Source organism: Telopea speciosissima, chromosome 8 (genome assembly GCF_018873765.1).
Source record: "Telopea speciosissima isolate NSW1024214 ecotype Mountain lineage chromosome 8, Tspe_v1, whole genome shotgun sequence".
NCBI classification, from domain to species: Eukaryota; Viridiplantae; Streptophyta; class Magnoliopsida; order Proteales; family Proteaceae; genus Telopea; species Telopea speciosissima.
The window spans coordinates 9431938-9449297 of NC_057923.1; the positions used below are offsets into that span (position 1 = coordinate 9431938).

A 17360-nucleotide genomic window follows, 5' to 3' on the forward strand; every position below is an offset into this window, starting at 1 on the left:
GCTACCGGCGTCAGCTAATTGAATTAGAAGAAGTAACAAGCAATCCAAGTGCAGATTCATGACTGTTACAGACATACATTTGTCCAATCCCATCTCTGTTTCAACTATTTGAAATTTTGCGGAAAAACAGAACATAGCATTTTTCTTCATGGAGCACAATCATCTGGAAGTTGAATTAAGTATAACTGGAATAGTTACAGAGTTCAAATATGCTTAAATGCCTTAAATGGCATCATATGTATGTTTTGCAAGTGGATTAGAAAGAGAATAAAAAAAAAAAATTTGGCAGCCAAGGATCACGAATCAAGCAGGCTTCTCATAAGAATTTTGATCTCTGAAATCCACAATGGCAGAACGAATCATTTCAGCCACATGGGGTTGCACAAACAAGTGAGTGCTATCAAGCACATGTATTATAAACTTCTGCGAAGCCGGAAGTGAAGAATTCATATTAATGATGAACTGCGCCATAGGTATGTCACTGAAGGAAATGGAAAACATTTTAATCCATCAGTAGAAATGATATACTAAATAAAAAAGAAAAAAGAGCAAACCAAATGATCTCAAGAAATGAGGTTTTATGCCAATATTATTTACCATGTGATAAACAGCCCCTTGGTAGCATTGACCATTGTGTACAAGCAATCTGAATGTAAACACTTTGAACTGCATCAGGAACGAATACCAAATAATTAGAAGTGTGCACCCATCAAAAAGTTCTAACAATAATCAGCAGCCACACTGATAAAGCCAGGGAATTGTATGGAACCCAATCAAATGTGTTAAGATATTGTATAAAATTCAACTCATGTTCATAACTGCAACAGATTAAGCAAATTATAGTTCAAGTCCTACCCCCAAGAGAAAAATAAGCTCATCAAAATTAATTCTAGAATGGAGCCCACAACCAAATATAAGTTGGGCAAAGTTAGGATTTAGAGGCATCCAACAAGATGAAATCCAAAAGATTGACTACAAATGTCACCATATATACAGGATACTACCTAAAGGTGTATAATTTTTTACATGATATGCTGGAATATGACAGTTCATAGAATGCAAAAACGTCGTATGAGATAATCTATAATATCACAATAAATAAACTTTTAGCTCTTACTCACAACCCACCACAAAATATTGGTAACAACAAGGAGCTCCTTGGCAGGCAGGAAATTTATTGTTCGAAGAGTAATCATATGATAGATTACATACTAGAAGCCCAATAGTTAATTATTTCCTTCAAAGTCTACCAACTCGAGACAAACCACTTAGCATCACCACAACCTAACACCATTACCATCACAACACTGACCCACCCCAATAACATTAGATCAGGATGAAACATGTCAACACTTCAGGAATTTTCCAGCAAACCATTATGAAGTTGGGCAGCAATCCTTGAACCGACCAGCCATCCCAGGTAATCAACCCAACCACCCTGGTTTTTAACCAGAAGAGCCACTAAAAAACCAAAATATGCCCCTTTCCTACTAGGTTTGGTGTGGCATTTTCAACCCCCACAGCGCACTAGATGTAGAGAATCTGTTGTTTCCACCAGAGGTCAACCAAATCAAACCCATTGTCCCACTCATTGAGGGACCTATGGAAAATTTCCCTAGGGTCATCCATAGTTCCAACGAACTCCTCATCTCTTACCATTCAGCAATCTCATTATTCAACAAATGCCATTGAATGTTTCATTACTATGTCCTTGAAAGTCTTCTTTTTCCATTTTTGACATTGCTAGGAAGTTTATACTGAAGAAAACAGCGAGAAACTGCCATATGGCTAACAATAAAATTGGGAAGTTAAAAATCTGGAGTTTCTTAAGGCTGCAATTATGCTTTAAATCACTAAAGATAACCTATAAGAAGCTAGAACTTTTCGCTCTATCATGAAGGAAATTGTGCGGCATAGTTTTACTCAAAGATCAGACTTAACTGAATCAATAGGAACAGGGGGGGGGGGGGAGGTAGAGGAGAGAGACAGAGACAGACACACTGATGCAGGACAATCTTGGACCGGACCGACCCAACTGGTGTACTACATTGGACTGACCCAAACCCAGTTGAACTGGGTCCAGTTTGAGTGTTTGAATCTAGTAGGATTTTAGGAAGTTTATTTTATTTGGGAAATTATTATGTAATCTTTTATTTTAAGGTAATTATTAGACATATAGGGAAATTTCCAATTTGAGTTTTATTGGGTTTCTATTTTAGTTATAGCCTAGTTTTAGTAAGTAATTAGGAGTCTTTATTTTTGGATGCCTTTTATTTCTCTTTATGTATGATGTAATTCCCCATCATTAGAAGTTATGCAAGAATGAATTAAAAGAAGAAAATTGGGTTTGTGCGTGTGCACACTCCCCCCCCCCCCCTTCTTGGACGCTCCCTTCTGCTGTGTCTCCTTCTTCCCCTTTCTTCTGTGTGATTTCTCCCCTCCCCCTCCGGTTTCTTCTTCTACCTCCTTCAATCCTCTTCTCGATTTCTGTCCCGCATTATCTGGTATCAGAGCCGAAGGATCCCATCTTTCTTCCTTCCCTTGTGATCTTTCTTTCTCCCCATTCTGTTCTTCTTCTCCTTCTTATCTTTTCTCTGTGGTTGTGATTGAACAACACCAGCAGCAACCCCTTTCCTTTTCCCTATTCTTTATCCCCACCATTGTTCTGCCGATATCAGCCAAAAAATATATATATATACTGTTCTGTCCCTTCCCATGACAACCCTCTCTCTCCCATCTCCCATTGATACCCTACCCCTTTCCCTGTCCTATCGACTTCACTGAAACCACATCCCATTCAGCCAAACAAAAAAAAAAAAAAAAAACCCTGCATCACTCTTCATCTCCCATCCCTCTCCTTCGACCCCACTGAAACCCCAAACCCGCCTTCCCTTTCTTCCTCGCTGTAACAGCAAACCAAAAAAAAAAATAAAAAATTCTCCCTCTCTTCGATCCCCAGCGGCACCGCCCCCTGTTTCTTGGTTCCTCCAGAATCGAACAAAAAAAATTAAAAAAAAAGAAGTGCAGAAAGAAGAAGATAGCGAGAGACAGCGAACCAGAAACAGAAAAAAAAATATCGAGAAGAAAAGAAGAGAACGAGAGACATCGAGCAACAAAGAGATAGAACTCTTATCTGGGTCGCACTCGAACTCCATCTCCAGCTGCTGGTTCCTTGTTGAACTTGAACTTGATCTCCGCCGGTCGGCTTCAACACGTCGTCCTCGCAGGGTTTCCTTCGCCAGCTTTCTTGCTGGTTCTGTATCCAAGTGGAAGTCGACCTTCCCAGAGTGGTTCGAATCGCATTCCTTGCTCCAAGGCTTCCGCCACATTCTCCACAGAAATCGCGTGAGGAGGCATTCTGAGAACCCAAAACCCTGCTGGTTTTCCAAATCGACACGGTATCCACCCACCCTGCTCACAATTCTTTCTTATTTTGTTTTCTGCATATCCCCAAAATACCCTTGACTTCCTTTCTTATCTCATCTCTCCATAATTACAAATCTACCATCCATTTAGCAATTTCAGTTTAATTACAATTCTGCCACTGTCCTTATAACCTTCATTGTATTTACAATTGTGCCATCAATGATCTCCAAACCACCACCCAATCGAATTCTTTTAGTTACAATCCACCAGTTGCTCTATCCTATAACTGTGAAAGCGTGGCAGCAAATATTTTCTCTTCATGGATTTGTTGAAAAGATCAAGATCTTTCATCAGTCTGCTATTGTTTGTCAAGCTTTTGTCCAGTATCAGTCACTCCTGAGTGCCGTTTCAGCAAGGAATATTCTTCAAGGTCGTAATATTTATGATGATTGTTGTACACTGAATATTCAATTTTCATGCCTAAGTGAGTTACAATTGAACTACAATACTAAATGGTCATGGGATTTCACGAACAAATCAACACAGGATGAAGAGCTCTCGAGACTTGAACAGTTGGATCGTTTGATTGGAGAGGTCTTGAAAAACCTTCCAGTTACCCATGAAATGCAAACGGCTGCCCCACCTGCTAATAGGACAGTCCCGGAAGAGCCTGACGTTGAAGCAACGTTGATTGAGAATGAAGAAGTTTCAGTAATTTCTGTCTTCAAGGAAGACCCAGCCCGCGAAGTTCCTACTACCGAGACTCATGTTGAAGACGTCAAAAGCAATATGTTCGCATTAGTGGACTATGAGGTCGAGACCAAGGAACTTGGCCCTTTAACAACTGTGATGATAGTGACCAGCCAAGAGGATCCTACAGAGCTTGACATTGAAATTATGGAGGTCAAGAACACAATGGAAGGCGACACATATGGCCCTATGGATACGTCCGACAACGTTAAGGTTGGGCACATAGAATTCGTCATCCCCTTGAAGTACTTTGAGGAGTGTCGTCCTTGTCTTTATGATTACATCTGTACGTTCACCCCATCCAAGTTGTTGATCGTGGATGTTGATCGAGTGGTGTTGATCTTTTCCTTTTTCAAAACTCATGGTCGAGTTTTTCTCAACATCGGGAGAGTTGATGCAGGACAATCTTGGACCAGACCGACCCAACTGGTGTACTACATCGGACCGACCCAAACCCAGTTGAACCAGGTCCAGTTTGAGTGTTTGAATCTAGTAGGATTTTAGGAAGTTTATTTTATTTGGGAAATTATTATGTAATCTTTTATTTTAAGGTAGTTATTAAACATATAGGGAAATTTCCAATTTGAGTTTATTGGGTTTCTATTTTAGTTAGCCTAGTTTTAGTAAGAAATTAGGAGTCTTTATTTTTGGGTGCCTTTTATTTCTCTTTATATATGATGTAATTCCCCATCATTAGAAGATATGCAAGAATGAATTACAAGAAAATTGAGTTTGTGCGTGTGCACACACCCCCCCCCCCCCCCTTCTTGGATGCTCCCTTCTGCTGCATCTCCTTCTTCCCCTTTCTTCTGTGTGATTTCTCCCCTCCCCCTCTAGTTTCTTCTTCTACCTCCTTCAATCCTCTTCTCGATTTTTGTCCCGCATTACACACACATAGAGAGAGAGAGAGAGAGAATCAGCGAAAGTGAGATCAACAGATCTATATGGAAAGTGGAAAAAACAAAGCTATTAGGAGAAGTTATTAGATGGAAAATAAATGAGACATTTTTTTAAGATGATAAAGCAGTTTATAGGATATTTTCTGATCAACAAGTAATAATCTATTCCACCTTAAAAACTAAAACTTGACACCCTAGTAGCTGTTCTAGTTCGGGCAGGGCTCCTGTTCTATCAAAGCAGGAGCAGGGTTCGACTGAAGGGAAACTATTCAGAATGCTAGTTGTGTATGGAAGCGTGCAGGCAGGAATGAAGGTTACGAACAAGACACTTTATTTGCCACCTGGTGCAGTGGTGCTTCAACCACATAAATCAGGAATATAGAAATAAAAAATTCAATGAGAAAGAGAAACATAATCAATTAAGTTATATATGAGGAAGCAAAGAAGCCAGCAAAGAAAAGCTGATCTACGACCATAGTTGTCAAGCTGTCGCTTAGGTGCCTTGACAACTAGTGTCACCTTGGTCACGTCGGCGGGCATTTGGTTGCCTTGTTGGTGTCTCCTTGCATCTAGGCCCCCCTCCAATGCCTTGGTTTGCCTAGAGGCCATGACAACTATGTCTATGACAGCTTGACCACCGGGAGAGAGTGGTCTACGATCAGCTAGCTCAGCTGTTGCTTGGTTGTTGGACTTCCTTTCCCAGCTTCTCAGGAAAATCTCGGATTTACATCTATTTACGAAAAAAAGAAGCAAAGTGGACTTTGCCTTGAATGAATGATTCTTTCTTAAGATATCGTCGATTGAAACCCGGATCATAAGAACTATAAACGAAGTGCAAAATCTCCTCAAATTGATACTTGCTTTTCGAGCAAGAGCTCTCACTCCGTTTTTCTTTATATTCTATTAAATTTTCATGAGAGCCTATGAAGCACTGAAGGCACTATTTGTTTGGGAAGGAGACGCTTTACGAATAGGCTACTCTGATCACAAGCCTCTTCAGCATCTAGAGATGCAGTCCAAGCTTCAGGACGCATGTCATATGAAGTGAGTTTCAGATCCTGTAATGGTTCAAGTTCGACGGTCACAGATTTTCTGTCAGACCCCCAGTAGTTGTGTGCATTGGCTCACTAAATAAATATTTAGCTGGGTCGAACTGAGGGACTGACCTGATCCTACCAAACGAGCCAAACAGAGAGTCCTATACTTCTCCAACAGCCCTCTTGATTCTGTTCTAGAATTACCAATCTTGGCTACCTTATTTTCTGGCGCTAAGCCTTTTCTTTTCTAAACCTTTGGCAGATAGCAGACGATGAAGGTGAAGAGGAGGGCTCTAACTTGGTCATCAGACGCCTGAGAATCAGCAGCTTGTCCTTTGATAAAGAAGCACCCATATGGGCAGCATCAGATGTCTCAGTTTGGTGTGCATAAGCCTGGTTGGATCAACCATGGCCACAGCCACGAGAGGAATTGGTGAGACGACCATGAAGTTTCCAGCAATGTTCCCTGGTATGGCACTCTTTACCACAATAATCACATTTGATTGTTTCCTCGTCAGTGGTAGCACGATCACTGGAATGTGTGCAACCACCTCGAGACTGTTATCCAGGGACTGAGTATAGGGCCGATTGCTCCTGTGATATGGGTTGCAGTATTGCAGTACAGCGGCTGTCTTCTAACTGAACGATGGCACAAGATTGCTCCAGGGATGGAAAAGGATCACGACTAAGGACATGAGCACGGATTTGATCGTACTCCATATTAAGACCAGCCAAGAAATCATATACAGGGAGCTTGCCTTCACACTTCTTGAAGTTAGTGGCGTCTGCAGAACAAGTGGCCTGAAAATCCTCATAACAATCCAACACCTGCCATACCCCCACATAACTCTACAGTAATATTGGGATAATGACATCTCCTTCTATTTGGTTTCACGTATTTTCTTCCTCAGTTCATAGACTTGAGCGTCATTCACAACTTGAGAATATTTTTACTTTGCAGCCTTCCAATTCTTGGCAGCAGTATCCAACAAAAGATAACCCTGTGCAATATTAGGCTGCATAGAATTGATAAGGAACGACATCATCAGAAAGCTGTCAGAACTCCACTTTTTCTGAGACAGACCAGCAGTAGTAGGACCTATCATATACCCAAAAAACCCACGGAGTCAATAGACAGAAGACAGGATTGAGACCCCATCAGGTAATTGCTCCCATCCAACTTGATAGAGCTAACAGGGAAAGAAGGAAAGTCACTATGAGTCCCACAGCTCATTCCATCAGTTCCAGTTGATGTGGTAGTGATGTCCGACATGACGTCTGATCTCAGATAAATCAGAAACCTTGAGAATAAAAATCTCTAACACATGCTACAGCAAGGGCAGCAACCTAAACAAACTCGGATAGCCTGAGTGAAGAGCTGCAGCATTAAATCCTCGCAACAAACAACGAGAAGTCAAGCATAAGATCTCTCAAGCCATAAAGAAGTACGGCAGAAGAGATCAACAAAGGGAGAGAAACCTCGGTGGGGAGAAGATCACTACCAAGGGCTGGTAATACTTCTCGGCTCAAGAAAAGGAGCTAAGAGAGAGAAAGAAGAGAGAAAGAGAGAGGGGGAGAGAGGAGTATACGAGAGAGAGAGAGAGAGAGAGAGAACCGATGCTAGGGAGGTGGCAGCACTTTGGTATTAGGGTTTAGTTCCCAACGAGAAGTCAAGCATAAGATCTCTCAAGCCATAAAGAAGCATGGCAGGAGAGATCAACAAAGGGAGAGAAACCTTGGTGGGAAGAAGATCACTACCTAGGGATGGTAATACTTCTCGGCTCAAGAAAAGGAGGTAAGAGAGAGGGGCCGAGAGCGAGAGAGAGAGAGAGAGAGAAGCGATGCTAGGGAGGTGGCGGCACTTTGGTATTAGGGTTTAGATCCCAAGATGGATCCTCGCTCTGATACCATGTTGTGATTTGGGGAATGATGGCTTGTCAGTGTGACAGCAGCCATGCTTTATTTATAATAGAGTAGAACGAGTACATACAGTAATGCCCCTCTGACAATTCTACCCTTAAACTCATATTACAACCGTCTGGTTCATCATTGAACCAAATTTTGCCATGCAATTGTGGTTTTTTTGTAAGTTTTAATTACTTGTTTTTATATGAGAGTTTTAGATTGAGTCAGGTAAATTACATAGGAGATATATCAGTAGTTGCCTATTTTGTTCAATTACCCAGTTAAGTATATTTCCTTATTTGAGTTGGAAAGTTTTCTTATTTATATAATGTAACCCACTACAGTGAGATTAGATTGAAGAATAAAAAGTGGAGTTTTGGGTTTGAGCGTGTGCCTGCATAGCTTGCTGCCAAAGCCAATTGCTGCTCTTGGTTGCCTCCTCTTCTCTCTCTTTCCCTCCGTAGCAATTCCTTTCTCTTAAGGTAAGATCTAAACTTCCTGTTTCCTCTCTTATTCCTATTAACCTTTGTTACTCGTCCTTATCTTCTTCCTTTCTTCTCTTCTCCCTTCCCCTATGTTCTGTTATTATTTCCTTCATTATATCCTCGCTGCAACTATCCTTTGAATAAACCATTACCTCCCTTGTTTTTTGGGTGGTAATCTGTGAAGAGGAAAGTTGTTGAAGTTCCTTCACTCCTGGACCATTTGGCCTGAGGTTTGGAGGTGTATTCATACTCAAAGAAGCAACTTACCTTGCTGATTTTCAGATTTAGAAAAGCCCTCTGTTGTGAAATTGTGACCAGGGAATACTTCTGGTTTCCTACCGAGATTTAGGATGGATTTCAGTCACTATTATTTGCATAAGAAGTGGGTTGATTGGATTGCTACCTCCAGCATTCAATAGGGATTGTCCTTGCAATTCTTCATCCAATATCCCAAGCTGATCGGAACTCCAAGGAAGAACTCCTCCTCGATCCAGTCCTCCCTGTCGCTGGTTCAGGTCAAGAGGTTGAAGACAAACCCCCCCCCCTCCTCTCAGGCTCCCACGATAACACACTTTTGATTTAATTACTAATTTTTCCTCCCCTAATATCTGTAGGCAAGTTTTGTCCATATTTTATCTTAATTCCTGAATTATCCCCTCCACTTGTACATCCACTTCCATGTACTTGTGTTCCCTTTCTCTTGTTAGTCTTTGAACTACCAATAAATTATATAACTGCCACTCAAACAATAACTTGGATTGTCTGGCATTGGGAGAGCCCACAACGATACCAAAGCAGGGTTTCACCAAAGACATATCCGATGAATGAAGGATGAATAGTTGTCAAGGGTTGGGTGGTCGCCCGCCTTCTTCTAACTTAACAAGGTAGATGCCTTGGGATGCCTAGGCATCATCTAGGGCGCCTTGGGCTAGATCTCTGGGGCGGTCGATTTTTTTACTTATGGTTTTTCCCCCTCTATATAATGTTGTGTCTTACATTTTTATTGGCTTGTGTACAAGCTTGTATATAGGTGAGAAGCATGGGATCTTTTAAAAATATGAATAAATTAAGAAAGAAATTGAACTTCACTAGTTCACATCTCTTGTTCTCATCTTGTTTACTTACGTTTTTTTTTTTTCCTTTTCCTCTAATTAATGTTGTTTCTAACATGTTGTAATGTTGTTGTAATGATGTTGATAGTTAGAGTGGCAAATTAGTGCATAGATTCAACCCGTATTGTTGTTGTTGTAATGTTGTAAGCATAACTATATTATTGCTATACTAGATATAATGGATACATTTAAAAAAAAAAATACAAGTACACCTAGGTGCCTTGTCACCTAAGTACTTAGGCAGTCCTCCAATGCCTTGGGTCGCCTGGTGCCTTGCAACTATGGAAGGATTCAATCCCCTCTCACTCACACGGGTTCTTCTATTGAAAAGTTTCCCCTTCTATGTGAGGTGGAGCGTACAAGCAGAACCTAGATAGAACACAGAGTGCCAGCCCAGGCCACTGAAGCACTTACCATGCCTATCAGCTCTTGCCATTACCGCCTATAGATATAGATGGGAGGTAGACAAGGGTAGCTTGCTTCTCTTCTCCTAGGCTACATGCACATGTTATTCGCGAAGAAAAGGCAGCAAGCGGTTCTTTGCTTAGCAAAGTTACTAGCCGCCGGACGACGACACTTCTAGTTCTTGCCCAGTCGCTTCTTTTGATTTGATTATTCAATAGAGTCCTAGACTAAAGAAGAAGCTCCTGAATCGGCGCAGGGCCAAATCAGCAGCAGGTTTGGAACACCACCGGTGAGACTCTCAAGGCTCCATAGGAGAAGCAAGAAGCTCTGGGTCTACTTTAGAAGAAGCGAAGAGAAGGTCACACCGAAACGACGAGAAAGGGTTGGTTAAGGAGATCTAGAAATCCTCATCCCATTTTTGTTTGAATAAATGTGAGTGTCCTTCCTAAAACAAGATAATGATAAAAAGAGATTCAAAGAAACTTTACATTTCAACTTAGAGAGTTCATTAACAGATGCAGTTAAGATTGTCAAATTGAGCCAATCAGACGTCAAAAGACTTTATTTTGGCCCATGTTTGGGTTCTATGGAACTGTGCTTCTTATTTTTGGGTTCATTGTATGTATTGAACCTCTTTTATAAGCCCGTATTTGGGGTCTTAGTTCTGTACACAGAATTAAGTAAATAGATAAGATTGTGCACCCCATGTGTTGTTAAGTAAGCTTAATCTAGAAAAAATCCTTTTCCAGTCAAGTGTTTGAGATACTTAATAGCTTTTAAGAGTTCTATTTGGAGTTTATTTACTTTATTGAGTTTAGGAGTCCTTTTATGAGTCAATTTAGGAATTTTATATCTTCATAAATGTCATCACAATCTGTCCCTGCATCCTCCTTCATTTACAACCTTATTTCTCCATAACCCCCCCCCCCCCATCAGTGGCCCTTTTCTTTAACTTCAAACAAACCAGATTCGATCTTGGCAGCAGACTTTCTTTGTCTGCACCAATACCTATGTTTTCAATACCAGAGTTCGCTTGCCTACCAGAAGAACTGCTATTTTATTCATTGATGAAGGACGAAGTGAAAAGCCTACCTTGGCCATGGGTACCTATGTTTTCATTACGAGAGTTCGTTTGCCTAATGGAAGAACTGCTGTTTTATCCATTGATGAAGGAAGCAGTGAGAATTTAGTTTCACAGCCCATGGTAGAAATGTTGTCTAATAAGATGGATGAGATTATCATTGACTCTGACAATAATGTTTTCATCGAATTTTTTAATTTCTTCCTACTTTGATGGTGCTAGATGCCATGTATTTCCTTCTTCCAAATATGTCATCATGTTGGTCAATCATGGATGGAAGAATAGATTCCAATTGGAGAGACACCACTTGGCCTTGTTTGTAAGGAGATCAGGACGGTTGATTTTCATCTTCCTGCACAGATCCTGGATGTTCAGAAGCGGACTATTGTTGATTTTAATGAGAAGCGTTGGATCGCCATCAAACCAAAGCAAATCTTCAACGATGCCGATTGAGTGGTAATGATCCTCCCATTCTATGAAATGTGAGGGCGAGTTTTTCAAACGAGGGGGAATAGATGTATTTAAGATTGTCTAATTGCGTCAACCAAGCCTCAGAAGCATAGTTATCAAGGCATCACCTAAGCGTCCGGGTGCTTGTCTGGAGCCCAAGCGGCCAAACGACTTACTATCTTCATGAAAGATGCCTTGTGGCTCTAGGCGGGTGCCTTGGGACGCCTAGTTGCCTGAGCGGGCGACTTTTGTTTCTTTAAGGTTTTTTTTATTTTTTGTTGCATAAAATAGTTTTTCTAATACTTCCATTGGTTTGTGTACAGGTTATCATGAACGTGAGATGCATGGAATCATTTTGTAAAAAAACAAATAAAATTGAAAAGAAGAGTAGAATACTATCGAGTTCTTCATTCTTCTTCTGGTGTTCGCTTCTGTCCCCTCCCCCCCTTCTTCTTCCCCTTTTTTTCTGTCTTTGTCTTCTCCAGTAGTCCGGTTCTGTTTCCCCTGTCCCTTTTCTCTCTTTTCTTATTTTCGTTCTTCTTCGTTTGTCTCTGTTTTCTTCTTCTTCATACTGCTTCTGCTTCCCTTTTTTCTTCCCTTTCTTCTTCTTCTCTGTTTCTTCTTCTCCTCCTCTCTGTTTGTTGTTCCTTCTTTTTTTCTCTTTCTTGCTATCATGTGCTGCAATTGTGTTTATTATGTGCTGCTATGCGACGGTTATGTTTTCATTTTTATTATGTCCATCATTTGGTTTATTAGCTGCTGTTAGTATTCTGTTTTCCATTGCTATTATGTCCATTGTTTGGTTTATTATGTGCTGTAAGCATGCTAATATGCTATTATTCTGCTATTACTGTGTTTCCCTTTTATTCTGTTTTCTGTTGTTTGGTTTATAATGTGCGGCTATTATTCTGCTATTATTCTGTTTTCCCCATCAGAAAAATGTTGTTACAAATTCTGTATAAAATCTCAGGTTCAGTTTAATTATGTTGCATGTTGTTCGAGATATTTGGAATCTTGTGACGATATACTTAGCTGAACTTGAATTCAAACTCTGTTTTACCTGCATACATTGTTTCTTGTTTGTCAGAACTCAGTTCTGAACTTCTGATTTAAATTATAACTGGATATACTGATATTTCTTCATTGAAAATGGAGATTAGTTTCCTAATTGTTCTTTGCAGAAATTTTATGAATAATCATTGTTCAATTTATATGGAGATTTGTTTGATTCTTGATGTAGCATGTACACAGAATTATATCATCGCTATACTAAATAAAATGGATAAATTTTTTAAAAAAAAATTACTAGGATGTCTAGGCAAGCGCCTTGTCACCTAAGTGCTTAGGCGGCAATCCAACGCTTTGGGTCGCCTAGGCACCTTGACAACCATGCTCAGAAAACTATATTTAGGCCCATGGTTAGGTTCTATGAACCTTAGGCTTCTTATTTTTTGGGTTTATTGTAATAGACCTCTTTTATAAGTCCATATTTGGGGTCTTAATTCTATGCACGGGATTAAGTACATAGATAAGATTGGGTGGGTCTCATGTGCTGTTAAATAAATTAGTTTAGTCTAGAGTTCTTTTTAGTTAAGTTTTTGAGTTAGAACTTAATATAGAATATTTAATAGCTTTTAAGAGTTTTTATTGGAGTTTATTTACTTTATTGAGTGCGTGTGAGAGTGATTGGGAGTTCATTTATGAGTCAATTTACGAATTTCAAAAGCTCTTTATATATGTAATAAACCCCTCGTCAATTAAGGATGTTTTGAGTAAGGAAATTTGAGCTTTTTCATCAGTTTTGGTGTTGTTGAGCAGTGCATACCAGATCCCAGACCTGATTACTTCTTTCTTCTCATCTGTTTTTTAACAGGTGTGATCTTTCCTCTCTCCTCTTTTCCTCTTCTGTTCTTATTCTAATTCTTCTACGTTCTTTTCTGAATTTGTCCATTGATTCTGCAGCTTTCTAGCTTTCCTACTCTTTCCTACTTCAAGTAGGTTTCCTGCATAACTCTAAATCCTTCAGATTTAGAGCATCTTTTGCAAACTGGTTATGCTGACAGATACCAGAATTTTATGCATATCAAATTTGTTTTGGTTGAGTTACTCAAATTTCTCTTAATCTGGTTCTTATTCTTATACCTGCAAGACTGTCGCAAGCTATCTCCCACTGGAATTCCCTAGTTCGTGATCAGTTTTGCATTATTAACATAACTATAAAAGTAGATATTCTGGCGAAACTGAAACCAGCAGAGCATTATCAAGTTAAGTCGGTTAAAGAGAGAGGAAAAAAAAGGGGGGGGGGGGGGGAATCCCTTTTTCACAGGGTTATCTAGACATAATAAGGAGAATCGAGATGAAATAATCTACCAAACAGGGTACTACAATGAAAAAATTATCAAGATCCCACAAAATAGCAACTCCTTTTTTCATTCTTTTGGCTATAAGAAAATGTCAGAAGCTGACATACAAGACAAGACTGTCGGAAATTCGAATTTTATTCTTCTCTAAAATTGGGGGAGGGTGAGAACAAAAGGAAGACATAATTGAAAATCTATCAGTTTAGCAAGTGATAAAGGCTCACCAAGCTAACAATATAACCATGAAGTCCATACACATTAAGCACAACAACAACAACAAACTCAGCCTTATCCCAACTTAATGGGGTCGGCTGGATCCAATCAAACAAAAAAGGTAAAAACTGAAAAGTGGAAGTAAGGAACGGGAAATGAGATGAGAAGTGGAAAAAAAAAATACACAAAGGAGCACAAGAAGCCAGGTTTTATGGAGGCAAATACTTACGAATGAAATTTCTAGTCAGTTCTAACTCATTCCACTGGATATCAGATTTAGCAAGCTTAGGCATTGGAAACCCGAAGTTCTAGTGTTTGTGGGCGATGACTGGTTCTCAATCCAGCTCTTTGGTATCAAGATGGATTGAGTCTATTAATTTAGCAAGCATACGATCTAAACACTCACAAGAAGCTAGGTATCTAAATAGTTCAAAATGAATAATATATCCATCTCAATTAATTTAAGTTTGCAGTAGATTCAATACTGTATTAATGCCATGATTCAAAGCATGTCTTTAATTTATGTCAAAAAAAAAAAAAAAGAGTGTCCCAGTGCACAAGGCTCCCGCTACTGCATAGGAGGGGCAAATGTATGCAGTCTTACCTCCTGCTACACAGGAAAGGCTGTTTCCAAGTTTTGAACTCGCAACCAACAGATTGCAATAGCACAACTTAACCATTCGCCAAGGCTCGTTGAAACATTTCATTTTATATTTAATGAAATGTATCGTTTCAATCTTACAATTCTACGTAATGAGGCACATATCCACCACCAATCTATGTTGAGTGATTAAGCTCTCCCCAGGTATAACGTTACAGTCCTTACAAAATAATATGTCGGACCATTTTGTTAGAAATAAATCTATTTGGCTCATATGATGCCCACTTTTGTAGTAACTAGATGGTCCTCTTTTTCAAAAAAGGTGTTCAATGGATAAATCATAAGTTAATGCAAAGTCAAAAACTGAGATCCCCTCCTCATTCCTCTCTCCAGATCCATGCCCTCCAAGTATGACTTCATAGTCTCTACGATCCTTCCCAACATGTCCATTCAGATCACCCCCCTACAATAATTTTTTCACATTGACTAAAACCTTGCACTAATCCATCCATGTGTTCCCAAAATTGTAACTTACTACTTTCATCCAATCCTACTTGGGTTGCGTAAGTGACGACTTCTTCTCCAACACAAACTTGATGGATATAATCCTATCTCCAAAACTTTTAACATCAACCACATCATTCTTTAGATCTTTGTCCACTACTATACTCACTCCGCTTCTATTACTTTGATCTCCCATATACCAAAGTTTAAAGTCGTCCAACACCTTAGCTTTTTTATCCTTCCATCTAGTCTCTTGAATACAGGCAATACTAATCCTTCTTCTCCTCGTAACATCTATCAACTCTGGATTCTTACCCATTAAGGATCCAATGTTCTAAGAAACTAATCTAATCATACGCTTTTGGACTGGTTGTCTTATTCATACTTGTCCAATGCACGAGAACCCTTGCCTACCTGTCACTGCATCCGGGCATCGACATGCCATTTGCCAGAAAACCAAAAAAAAGGTGTCTCACAAACCCACGAGTAACAGTAAGGAAAATAAACAGTTCTACCTAAACAGCATCCGACAAATATGTAAGCCAAATCAACCACAAAGGAAGAATGTAGTTTATGCACAAAACGACATGTCACTGCATCCGAGCATCGACGTGCCAGTTGCCAGAAAACCAGAAAAAGGTGTTTCACAAACCCACAAGTAACAGTAAGGAAAATAAGTATTCAGATCGTCTACGGCGCCCTGCCCAAAGCGGCCTGAGCAGCGCACAAACAGGCGCCCTGCAATGACCGCCTTACCCCCGCTCGGGCAGGAGCAAGGCGGTCATTGCAGGGCGACCTGTATGTGCGCCGCTCAGGCCGCTCTGCCTGTGGCACCGTAGAAGATCAGGGTCCGGAAAATAAACAGTTCTACCTAAACAGTATCCGACAAATATGTAAGCCAAATCAACCACAAAGGAAGAATGTAGTTTATGCATAAAACTACATTCTTTAAAAAAAAAATTAGTAAAATATCGATCATAATTCATAAAGGGCAGCATTCACCATTCAAGATAGAGATCCGACATGGATGATCATTCAAGATTCAACAGAAAAGAAAGGAAATTAAAGGAAACAAAATTTAACCTCGGAGAAGCACTCTTTGATTGAATAGATCATTTTTCCGAGGCCAAAAGGGGCGTCTAATGCAAAATTACAACCTTGGTGGATTGTGAAACAAGCTAAACCACTAATTACCATTGACTGAAACATCCTAACAACAAAGCGATGCCAAAAAAATATTATAAATAGGGTCACTGCTAATTCAAGAGGTCGCAGATACGCAATTCATCAAAACCAGCGTCCGATGAGGTGGGCTCGATTGGGAGATATTATCGAGAGGTGGACAGTTACCCGGACGATGGGTTCAGAATCGGCAGCGTAATTGTCAGAATTTAATAGGTTTGGCACAGTCTGGAACGTTGAATGGAAGAAGCTTTAAGAAGAAGAACCACCGATAAAGAAAGCGATGAAGGGGGCAGAAGATGACAAGGCGACCAAAAAAATGAGCAAAGTAGGGTTTTTCAAGAGAGGTTTCATGGAACGATGGGAATGGAGAGAGAAGAAAGAGACTATCTCCAGTTCTAGGTTTACAATTAGGCAATTAATTTCAGTAACTAAGGAGGGATTGAGGAACCCAACCACGATTCTTGAATTCCAATCTGAACTGAGTTTGCAGTAGAAATCCTTCAAACTACACAGCCAATCTCACAAAAAAGGATATTCACGATCGCACCTACGACGTCGGCCAATTTTCGTCTGCTACAAGCTTTTTGGGGCGCGTAAGAACGAAGTGCTGGAGAATTGTGAACTTTTTTTTTTTTTTTGAAGAACTTAGTAATCAATACCATTGTCCATCCATTTTATTTGGAATGATGATCGAAGTTGCCATCAAATATGATAATACGAGAGAGAGAGATTTTACCTTTTACGGCGACATGGCTGCTGCTGCAACAGGAGCTCCCGTCTTCGAACAATGGTACTGTCTTGTACCGTCTAGACCTTGAACCAGTAATAATAGCCACATCATCTATCCACGTGGCAGGGTGTGTAGGAGTGTTTTTTTCCCACTATTTTAGATCCAGTGTATACAATGGTCAATAGCTGGGCTGGCCTTGAGAATTTTTTAAATCGTTCTTAAAAAGGGCCCAGATCAACGTGATTCAAATTAAATCTCAAATTATTCCATCACCCAC

The 17360-nt window shown here is 40.0% G+C and overlaps 1 protein-coding gene across 2 annotated transcripts; it reads right to left on the reverse strand.

Annotated features, from left to right (window-relative positions):
* Positions 1 to 123: 123 nt before the first annotated feature.
* Positions 124 to 16911, reverse strand: LOC122671742 (general transcription and DNA repair factor IIH subunit TFB5). 2 transcript variants are annotated; one of them, XM_043869140.1, is made up of 3 exons: positions 16807 to 16911; positions 598 to 666; positions 124 to 481 (listed from the first exon to the last, which is right to left on the reverse strand). In XM_043869140.1, the coding sequence occupies exons 2-3, from the start codon at positions 630 to 632 to the stop codon at positions 304 to 306; spliced, it is 213 nt and encodes a 70-aa protein (XP_043725075.1). In that variant the 5' UTR covers positions 633 to 666; positions 16807 to 16911; the 3' UTR covers positions 124 to 303. The 2 variants fall into 2 exon arrangements, with proteins under 2 accessions (XP_043725075.1, XP_043725074.1); XM_043869139.1 differs by lacking the exon at positions 16807 to 16911 and having other exon boundaries at positions 598 to 1350.
* Positions 16912 to 17360: the final 449 nt, after the last annotated feature.